This window comes from Hibiscus syriacus, unplaced genomic scaffold (assembly GCF_006381635.1).
Source record: "Hibiscus syriacus cultivar Baekdansim isolate YM2019G1 unplaced genomic scaffold, ASM638163v2 tig00002840_pilon, whole genome shotgun sequence".
NCBI classification, from domain to species: domain Eukaryota; kingdom Viridiplantae; phylum Streptophyta; class Magnoliopsida; order Malvales; family Malvaceae; genus Hibiscus; species Hibiscus syriacus.
The window spans coordinates 7,227,082-7,238,356 of NW_024061947.1; the positions used below are offsets into that span (position 1 = coordinate 7,227,082).

The following is an 11,275-nucleotide window of genomic DNA, read 5'->3' on the forward strand; positions in this document are numbered from 1 at the left end:
AAATCGTATATTATAAGGCATTTTCAGTCACTGAAGTTATTTTATCTAAATTTTTACCAATACCTGATATGGATTAGTTAGTTATTATATTAGATACCAATGATTAATTCAAAAAAAAAGTAATTAGAATAAAATTTTAAACAATAATTTAAACAAAATTAGTACTAAATGTGCAGTTTACCCTAAAATCTACTCTCCACACCTGTTATCCTGCTTTGGCCGCCCCTCCAAACATATCCCGGCAGGCCGCAGCTGATAAAAAGTTCTCAGAAGCAGCCGATCTCATCCTTTTCTGGAAATGGCGGAAGCTGAATACGGAAACCCCCTTTCCCTATCTGAGGTATTCATTATTTCTTTATCATTTCTTTGAATAGTTTGTCTTTCTCCTTGTAGAAATGGACAAGTTCGATCTCCGTTTATTGCTATAGTTTTGACTGTTTTAGTTTTAAGTGTTTGTATTTCTCTTAGATTTTTGTTTAATTGAACTAAAATTACTGGATCTGACGGAGTATCGCTGGATTTTACTTCTGAGATTAGTATCAGCATTTCTGAAGTTTTGATATGGCGGTTTTGATTAAAATTTTGACTGTCTATGTTCGTTTATCAAATATATTTAAGATTCAGCTTTCTTGAGAGTCATCTTCTACATACGATTAACATAATCTGTTGCAGCTTTTTTTCCCCTAAATAAATCAGCTCATTGAAGTCACTCTATGATTTGTCATAAGATTCTATCTATTTGAGTTTTCTGTATACGATGTTGGTATTTTGATAGACGTCATTGATAAGTGTCAATGAAATCGTAATGTTTTGAGCAAAATTTTATTGGATTTTTCACTAGCTGCCAAGCCTATAGAATGTGGAATCAAGTAAAATTTCTGAGCAAAATTTTGGATGACTTGGGTATTCAAGCTTTTGACTTACTAAAAGGAAATTTGTTTATGACTATGTTGCGTGGAAATAATGTATATGATGTTATAGAATGTTTAATTATGGTTTCTACCTTCTTTGAAGCTTGTTGGTCTTTTTTGAACATTCCATCTATACTTAAATTTAGCTAGGATGCAACCTTGTTAGCAAAGCGTAGGTGTTAAACTTAAATAAACTTGCAACGTATCTTGCTTGTAACGCCGGTTGTGTTGAGAAGGTACTAAAATTTGTTTTGATAATGAGTGTGTATATAGTGGGGGTATTTATTTAACCTGATCATCCTGGAAACCTATTTGAATGTTTGGACATTTAGCAATATGCGCTCAAGGAAGAGGAAAAATCAGATGTGTCTACTAAACCAGCCGAAGCGAAAGAGGTTGAAAATCCTACGAATGCTCAACCTGTGGAAGTTGTCACTGAGAAAGTGGAGACTCCTGCTGCTGTAGTTGAGGAAATCACCGAGGCCCCTCCTGCTCCTGCTGAAGAAAGCACTGAAGCCAATTCTACTGCAGAGAACAGTGGTGAAGATGCTCCAGCTCCAGCTCCAGCAGTGTACTCCAATGATGCCGAAGAAACACCAGAGATTAAGGTTGACGGTTGACCTGCTGGACATGTTTATTAAGATCTTTATCTTTGCTGCCTCCAGAGTATTTATGTGCATATGGAACTGTTCATTACATGTTAGATTGTTTCACGAACATATTTGATTATTTTCGTGACGCTTGATATGCAGCTTGAGACTGCCCCAGCAGATTTTCGCTTCCCAACTACAAACCAAACAAGGCATTGCTTCACACGCTATATTGAGTACCATCGGTGAGTTGTGAATTATTTTGTATCTTATAAAGGTATAGAGGTTTGTTTCTTTTAAAAAGTGCTACTTGATACATCTTTATCCTTTCTTATGCAGTTGTGTTGCTGCAAAAGGAGAAGATGCTTCAGAGTGTGATAAGTTTGCCAAGTTTTATCGTGCCCTATGTCCCGGAGAATGGGTATGTTTTTTTCTCTGACAATCCGTAACCCACTTCTCTTTATCATAATCAATCGCAGTATGTTCTCAACTTTTAACTGTCATTGGATGACTACCGTCTGTCTCTCTTTTTACATTTGTAAACCAGGGAATACCTTATTGACTCCACATCCTTTTTAGATAGTTGTTTCTAAGTTAATCCTAAAAGGTTGAAGGGCTGTTGAATAAGACTATAGTTGAATTATTATTATTATTTTTTTGTATCTTTTAATGAATTTAAATGCTAGAAAGTCCATATAGCTGGCATATATTGGTGCCATTGATTTAAAACCAAATCGAAATCTGCCCATTGGTGGTCCTAGGTGGGAAAGAGATTTCTGTGAGGATTTGCATTTGGAGAAAGAATAGTTTGGGGTGTAATTGTATCACTTGGATAGAGAAGTAGATACAGGTGCTTACCTATTTGGGTTAGCGGCAAAAAACTTGTTGGAGGATATTCCTTTTACTAAGAAATTAGACTTCTATGGGGAAAATAAGGGGTCTTGATAAGAATTTGGTTTGAAATTTCTGAAAGGGCTTGGTTGAAAGGAGACGATGGAGGGAATTAGATTTGGATTTTCAATTGCATCCATCCCTTAGGAACTATTCAATCTTCACTGTTATGCAAGAGTTTACTGAGATGCAGTGATTATACAGGAAGTTAGCTTTAAAAATCATAATGATAGACTTAAACATAGAGGAAACATATGACTGTTAAATGCTACCACAAACCCTTAGCTTAGCTAAGTTACCCAAAAGACAGATGTACATGTCAAAATTTAGGCCATACAAGAAAAGTGAAGTCCATTCTTCAAAAGCTCCAATTAGTCTATAAATATGGAGTCCAATTTTGAGCTGGCATTTAGACTAAATCTTATAATTGATTCTTTGGTTGAACTAAAATTGCTGAATTATAGAAGATCCAACATGTTCCTTGCTTCCTTATCTCAAACTGATTCAGTATTGGAGGTCCTCAGACAGTTCATTGTCTACATATCTGGAGAATTTTGCTTACATTTTATTTCAGTATTGGAGGGCTATGCTTTGATCAATACATTCTTGCGGTCCTAGTTTAAACTAGTTGAATGAGTATTCAGTCTATCTTCATAAGTAGAATTTCATCCTTAATAAATAGTTGGTTAACTTGTTTATGTAACATTTTCTCTTCAATCTAACAACAATCACTCCTTTCGTTGCTTTTCAGATCGACCGATGGAACGAGCAAAGGGAGAATGGTACTTTTCCAGGACCTTTGTAGAAGGTACCTCTCTATTGGAAAACCTTGTGGTTTTCTTTTATATCCACCCATTTAACCACAGATGGATTTGTTAAATGAAAGTCGAATTTGAAAGGATGAGGTAATAAGAAATTTTGGCATGTTTTTCTAATCAGATCAAGGATGATACAATGCCTTGGCTCATAAAAAAAGGAAGCCTTTACTCTTTCCTTGATGAAACCATTTTTATGAACACATTCCTATGACGGCCAATAAAACTTTTATTTAAAGTGTACCATCGCTTATTTCTACTTTAACCTCATTTCTTAACAAAAATTACCTGGCAATGCATCTCAACAATAAGCATTTAATAACCCCATAATAAAATATGTATTCTTTTGTTTTGAAAAAAATAACTATATTTAAGGTTCGACTTTACTTATCACTCAAACTATATTTAGCTGTAAGTCTTTGTTTAGCGTCAGATTTTGATGAAATCCACCGAGATTACTACGCTAAGATCCTAAGAACAAATCAGCCTACTTACCACATTCAGTCAGAGGATTGCGGTTTATTCCATGAATTGCTAGTGTTTATAGCTTTAGAGGTGCCTTGGGAAGTTACCCATTAATGGAATTTGGGTACATTTATGTATATAATTAAACATTCGTGATTAAAAAGTTGAAAAATTTAATTATTTTCAGAATCTGTTAACTTGGCAAATTCACTATGCCCTGTTCTTATTGGATTTCCCATGTTCCTTGGGGGTAGGGTTGCACATAATTCGGATTTCAATCCGATCCGGATCGGTTTTTATCCGATCCGGTTTTTTCCCATAGAAACAAAACCGGTTTATAAAATAACCGGTTCGGTTTCTAACCGGTTTGGAGGGCCGGATATCCTAACCGGTGTAACCGGTTTCGGTTTTAAAAAAACCGGTTTTTTTAAAAAACCGGTTATAAAAAACCGATTTTAATATTCCAGATTGCTCATAGGGAACCGATTCCCCCCAATGGGGTACCGATTCCTCATTGAATGGTTTGGCTCCGAGATTTCCAGAATGCTCGGAGGGAACCGATTCCCCCATAGGGGTACCGATTCCCCCCTATTCAACGGTCGAAATATTTGAATTTTACACTTAGGGAACCGATTCCCTATGAGAGGGTACCGATTCCCCCACGCTCTAAGCATTTTTATTAAATGTTTTCACACTTAAACGGCTATATTATCTTCATTAATTATCACTAACGTTCAGAAGTGATTCAAGGTGTATTTAAGCAAGCTTAGAAGTCATTGATCAAAGACAAGAAACATCAAGCAACTAGAATCAAGAGAGAATCAAAGAGAAAGCATCAAACCTCAAGTTCGATAAATTCAAATACTTAATTGAAATACTTAATTAACTCAACATAATTGAAATACTTAAATACTTCCAAGTTTGATAAATTCAAATACTTAAAAACTTCCAAGTTCGATAAATTCAAATACTTAAAAACTTCAAGTTCGATAATTGAAACAAAGTTTACGATAATTGAAATAAAGTTATAAAATAAACTACATTGCCATCTCTTCTTCATCATCTTCGCCTTCTTCGTTTGGAGGGGATATTCCAAGTTCGACTTCTTCAATGTGTAAGTTTGCTTCCAAATCGGCATCAATTGCATCTTCTAGGGTGGTGATATGTTGCTTACGAGCCGCTCCATCCAAATAATCCTTTAAACAAATGCATACTTCCACCGACTCGGGACTTAGTCTTGATCTCCGTTGCGATATAACCCTGCCACTAACAGAAAAAGCGGATTCCGAAGCTACCGTAGAAGCTTGGACGGTTAGTAAATCACGGGCCATGGCGGCTAGAATCGGAAATTGTGCTTCCTTTTCTTTCCACCAAGCCAAAATATCCAAACTTTCAAACTCTTCAAATGTCATTTTGATAGAAAATCGCATGACATATAATTTCCCAACTCGCTACTTGGGGTGGTAGTACGTGATCGTTTGGATTGGGAATTTACAAGAGTGTTAAAAAGATTCAAATTTATGTTACTTGGACGTCTACTAGATGATTCCGCATTCATTCTCATTTGATCGTGTATTACACTACTTGATCCGTATTTATTTAAATAAATTGCAAACATGTCTCGAAAACATTTGTTAAAATAATTTATTTGGTTTTGGACAAAGTTGGGTTCATCATCGGTTAGATTAAAAGCAAACGCAATTTGTTCAATTAGTGTTTCAACCCCACCAACATTTAACGTTGGGTTTAAAGCGGCGGCACAAGTAAAAATGGGGGGAATCTCCTTAAAATATTTTAAAAGTTTTTCCTTCATTGCAAAGCCAATTTCTTGAAAAACTTCGGTTTCAAATTCAAAGTCATTTAGTCGGGTAGCCAACAAAAATATTTGATTAAGAACCAACGGGCTAGTAGGGTAATAAACACCGGATAAAAAAGTTGTTGCATTTTTAAAAACCTCAAGCAAATCGGTTATTTTGGCTATAGTTTCCCAACTCGAATCCGGATAAATGTTTGGGACATGACCCCTCTCGAAAAGCCGATCGTGAAATGTTTGCAATGTTTCCCTTTGCCTTAAGGCAGTATGCATCATCATCCAAGTTGAGTTCCAACGAGTTGGACAATCCAAATTAGGACCCAAAACTTTTTTATTAACAGACTTACAAAATCGTTTATAATCATTTAGTCTTTTGTTGTTGTTACAAAGAATCGATTTTATCATTGTTTTAAATTCTAATCTAATTGGCTCAATAACCTCCAAACCGGCTTGCACGGATAAATTAATTATGTGTGCAACGCAACGGGTATGAAAAAACGCACCGTCTAAAATCGGTGAAAGTAATATTTTCAATCTTGGAACCGCGTTTGTATTATTCGATGCATTATCAAAAGATATAGAAAAAACTTTATTTTCTAATTTATAAAGACAAATTACCCGTTTTAAAAGTGTAAATAAATTAGCACCGGTATGCGGCTCACCGAATAATTCAAACGCGATTGTTCTTTTCATCATTTGCCAATTATCTTGATCTAACCAATGTGACGTAACGGCTAAAAAAGAATTTCCGGTATTATGAGGGGAACTCCAAACGTCACATGTAAGCGACACACCATAACGGTGTTCTTGGAATCCTAAAATCATTTTTTCCCTCGCCGTACGCCACATTTTTATAGCATCTCTTCTAAGGGTAGTACGACTTACTTGAGTATAACGTGGTTGCATTAGTTGTTGAATTGTTGTCGTGAAATCTTCATCATCAAAGTGGTCGAACGGCAATGCTTTTGTAATCACGAACTTTGTAAACGCTTCTCGTAATTTTTCGTTGTCGTAAACAAAAACACCACCTTGCGGTGTAAGATTCGATTGACTAGGATCCGATCTTGAGCGAAGTGCCTTGCATGATTTTGTCAAATGGTTCTTCAACGTTGTGTTTCCTTCCGATGCAAGAAACTTTAGACAAAGTTTACAACGCGCCCTCCTCGAGCCATTTGACATCTCACATAAATCGTAGTGATCCCAAATATCTTTGTTTCGAGTGTGTTCGATCACTCTCACGACTTCAAGGTTTCCCCCGACGGAAGATTCAGCAGTGTTACTCATGATGAATAAAAAATTACAAAACTAAGATTTGAGAGATGTTTAAGTGTTGTGTAATAAGATTTGAGAAAGTTGTAATCAACCAAATACATCCCCAACCTATTTATACATGTTTAGGGTGGTAAAATGGTAATTTTTTAAAGAAAAAAACGGTCAAAAACGGTCACAAACGGCTATATTAACGGCTAGTTTTTTAAACCCAGACCGGTTTTTTTTTCGGATAAAAACCGGTTTTTTAACCGGTTTTTTTCAAACCGGTTTTTTATCCGGTAAAAAAACCGGTCTAGGTTTTTTTCTCCAAACCGGTTAAAATAACCGGTTTAAAAAAATCCGATCCGGTTAAAAAAAAACCGGTTTTTCCCAAAACCGGTTTCGGATATTTTTTTCGGATATTCGGATATTCGGATTTTTTGTGCACCCCTACTTGGGGGTGCGTCCTCAATTGAAATTGAAAGCATAAAAATCCAACAATGCGACTCATAAGGAACCCGACTGTCAAAAGTTGTAACTGATGAAGTGTCCATGCGAATGAGGAATCGCAACTTAAAAACCATATTTCACAGCATCCAAGTAAACACCACCTAAATGAATACGAATCAAAGCCCTTCATATTCACACTGAACCCGTTTTCCACACACAATTTAGGACTGAGAATTTTAACAAATTCCACACATAATTCCAAATCCTTGATACTCCAACATCAATAAAATGCTTCTTCGGTTGCTTAACGTTAAGTAAAACCGACGAAGGTGAGGATGAACACAAACAAGCCCTTAATAAAGCAAGCGACTGCACCAAACATATTCAGGGGGTCACTCGAAACTAAAAATTTAGGGCCAAAATCCGAAAATAGGACTTCAACCTGTTCATCACTTCCTGTTCAACATCATCAGGCCGTATCCCTACTCCCCGTAACAAGGCAATGCTAGAAACGGAGGATAGCGATTTGACTACTAGACCATCCGTTACCACATACTGCCACATTTTCTTAACATACCCTGAACTGTTTGTTGTGCTCACCCTTGGAGACGCTTTGGGTCCAGCAGTTTGGCTGTGTACCAACTGCCACCAGTATTTATCTTGTAGCAGGTTTCCTTATGATAACAGATATCTGGAAACTCATTTGAGCAACTATAAAACGGGGGAAGAACTACTTTTTTGGAAGTCTTCTGCTTTGTTATTGAGAATATAGCGTCTGAACTTCTATAAAAGTTAGAGACGGAGCCTACTGTGAGGTTACCCTTACCTCCCAAGAGTTCCAAAACAGATTCCAGAGGGATAGTGAGGAAGCTAATCAGAAGATCAACAAAATTTTCACCTGCTTCAGCGCATAATATCTTCCTATCAGACTTTCTAAGTAATATATTCACACTCGTTTTGCCATAGTTTTTGGTTCTCTCCTCCTCCATGTTTCGATGCATTGAGAGTTACTTTTTTTCTTATGAAAACATCGGTAAAAGTAAACCTCGAGAACAATGAATGGCTCAAAAGATCAGACATCTGAAGTTAAACACAACTATCAAATGAACATCGTATTGAAAGGAAAATTTATTTGAATGGCTCAAGAGTGAGTTATATACAATACCGCTTTCGAACAAATTTTGAGGACCGTCACTGCAATATGATCAACATTCTCCACACCCACATGCGAAAGGAAGCTAATCAGACCCCCTGGATAACCTTGAATCACTCTTAAATCATCTGTGATGAAAAACATTGATTCCACATCACACAGCCCTCTCTCAGTTTCATCTGTTACAGCATCTCTCTCCCCTGCTTGAAACCTTGTCTCTAGAGACATCAACTCTCCGCAATAGCATCTTGAAGTGTCATTATTACTCAACAAAACACCTTGTTTCTCTCTACATTTCTGGTTTGGGTATGCGAAATATTTTGTAGGCTCTGTAAAATCCACGGGAAGCTTCAAATTCTTCAACTTGTCTTCGTGAATGCTTATTGGATGAAGCAGCATAGACTTACATGCATGGCTCCGAAAGTTGTTGAGGCTGAGGTTCTTGACGCTGTTGTATAGGTTACTTAAGCAACCGGGATGCGAAATCGGATATTTGCCGACAAGTCGTGCAATGTTTCCGAGGGGAAACGAAAACAGACTACGGTGAGTATCAATAAAATCATTACCAGCTTCAGCAAGAATTACTTTGTTACTTTCCTCGTCTATCAAAAGTTTGATTGAAAATGTGGATGATTCGGAAGACACTGAAATAGAATGCAAAACATAAAGAAGAGCAAACTCAGATGGATGAAGTTCTGAGCATGGAAGAAATGAATATAAAACCAGTCCTTCATTGGTGAGACTGAGCCCAGAACGGGGCCATTAATGCTTCAAGAAAACCTTTGATGTTCCCTATACATGATGCCCTTTAATTGAGAATGTATGAAGTCTAAGGTCAATTAAGGGCAACCAAGTATTTGCATGATGATTACGGGTAATAATCCAATTAATGAGCAGGGGAGATAACCTGACTAAACGTTAATAATAACACTAATAATTCCGGTTATGCATTTCCTGTTGTTTCAACAAACAAGCCACAATAGACGATGGATGGAGGGATGCTCGATGCAGTTGCACCTCTTAGAAATTTTAAACTTTCTTATTTTTATATATTTTTTATTGATTATCTTATTTTACGACCTTTAAAATTTTATAATTTCACACCTAAGTCTTTAATATAACCTTTTATTTCTCACCTTATAAAAATTCTTGAGTTGGTCCCAAAATAGATGTGCTTATACAAAGAGAGATGTGATTAGAAGTTAATACTAGGCCTCTTTCAAGTTGTAACTTTTAATTTCTGAATTTGGCTTCTTCTTCTTCTTTTTTTACATTTTGTCATCTTAATCTTTGAACATGATATTATCATATTATCCAAAAATATATTTTAAGTGTTTAAAGATTTAATCCTAAAGGAATAATTTAGTTATTTTTTTATGAGATTTCACATGGCTATATATAATTTTAATTATGTGAATCATTTACAAGGTATTCTTTACCATCCGATATTCAAGCAAAATAAAACAATAGTAGTAATTTAAGGACTAGTATAGAATACTTTAAGATTTGAGTATTAACCTAAAATATAGAAATCCTAATATAAAAATTAATCCAAATTATTATAAAATTTAAAGATCAACTTAAGATAAAACACGAGACAAAATTAAACAACGTGTCCTTCAGAAAATGCTGTTGGCAAAGCAAATCCCATGTTTTCATCATGAAATAACACCAGCAAAATGAATATATACAGATCCATAAATGCTTCATAAAGTACATACGATGCATTATATTCTTTCAAGCAATAACCTTATCGGAGTAGTGATCTAATCTATCAATGAACTAAGTTCAAAAAAAAAATCAAGCAAACGACGCCATTAATGGACCTTGTTCTTCCGTCTTAGTGTTTCTTAGGTGAAGCAACTTGTACAAGAAGCCACCTTTCTTCTTCTTATCGCCTTCTTTGCTCCTCATCCTTGAACCACAAGCAACTGATCTGCTCTTAGAGTGCGTTTGGTTCACGGAATGTAAGATTACCAGTGGGAATAAAAGATTACCAGGGAATAGGATTACTGGGAATGTTACATTACTGTGTTTGGTTGGTTTGGCAGGAATGTAAGATTACAGTGTTTGGTTGAAGGAATAAAAGATTACTGGAGTGTATATTTTACCAAATTGTCATTGTTCTATATTTTTTAACAACTGAAATTCTAAATATTTAAATTAAAATTATTTATATAAAATTCTATTTGTTGATAATATATTACTTGGGTATTTAAATATATCATGTATTATTTTAATTTTAATTAATATTAAATTTTACATAATTTATGTAAAAATATATTAAAATTTTACATCAACATTTAACTAAATGTTTATATTGTGAAAATTCTTCATAAATATTCATAATAATAAAAAGATGTAAATTATTTTTGTTATCTAAGATATAATATTTATTATATCTTCTATATAAAATAATTTATTTATTTATTTATCTTTTATATTCATACTTAATTCTAGATTTTTAAGCGTAAATAGTAAAAACGAAGATGATGCATAAAAATTTTGATACATAATTATTGGGGTAAATAAATTAAGTTTGAATGAATAGGATTTTATTTGTATTTGTTTATTTATTTTTATAAGTATTTATGTTTAATTTGTATTCATTTAATTTTTAGTGTTGTATTTGTGTTCGTTTATTTATTTTTTTGGAGAACTAACAACTATGCCCCAATTATTAACCAATATACACCATATAAACAATGCACTCCATTATGAAGGGTCAAAACCTCAGAAACTAACTTTTCAAATCCATATAAACGCTCTTTGTTTGTTCAGAACAATATACCCGAATAATGTGAAGCTTTCCTCGAACACTGCCGTAATGATAAGGGTGTGGTATTCCAGGCTTGACTTCAATTCCTAGTATAAAAAAGGAATAAAAACATATAATAACATATGGAGAATTTGAAGTTTAAACAAATACAACTAGT

At 34.8% G+C, this 11,275-nt stretch overlaps 1 protein-coding gene and 1 pseudogene across 1 annotated transcript; one reads left to right on the top strand and one right to left on the bottom strand.

The window, feature by feature from the left end:
* Nucleotides 1-209: 209 nt before the first annotated feature.
* LOC120155989 (cytochrome c oxidase subunit 6b-1-like) lies at nt 210-3,330 on the top strand. The gene is made up of 5 exons (XM_039167428.1): nt 210-340; nt 1,244-1,519; nt 1,664-1,746; nt 1,841-1,922; nt 3,144-3,330. Exons 1-5 carry the CDS (start codon nt 299-301, stop codon nt 3,195-3,197), a joined length of 537 nt encoding a protein of 178 aa, XP_039023359.1. The 5' UTR covers nt 210-298; the 3' UTR covers nt 3,198-3,330.
* A 4,258-nt stretch (nt 3,331-7,588) lies between these two features.
* Nucleotides 7,589-9,621, bottom strand: LOC120152253 (annotated as a pseudogene).
* Nucleotides 9,622-11,275: the final 1,654 nt, after the last annotated feature.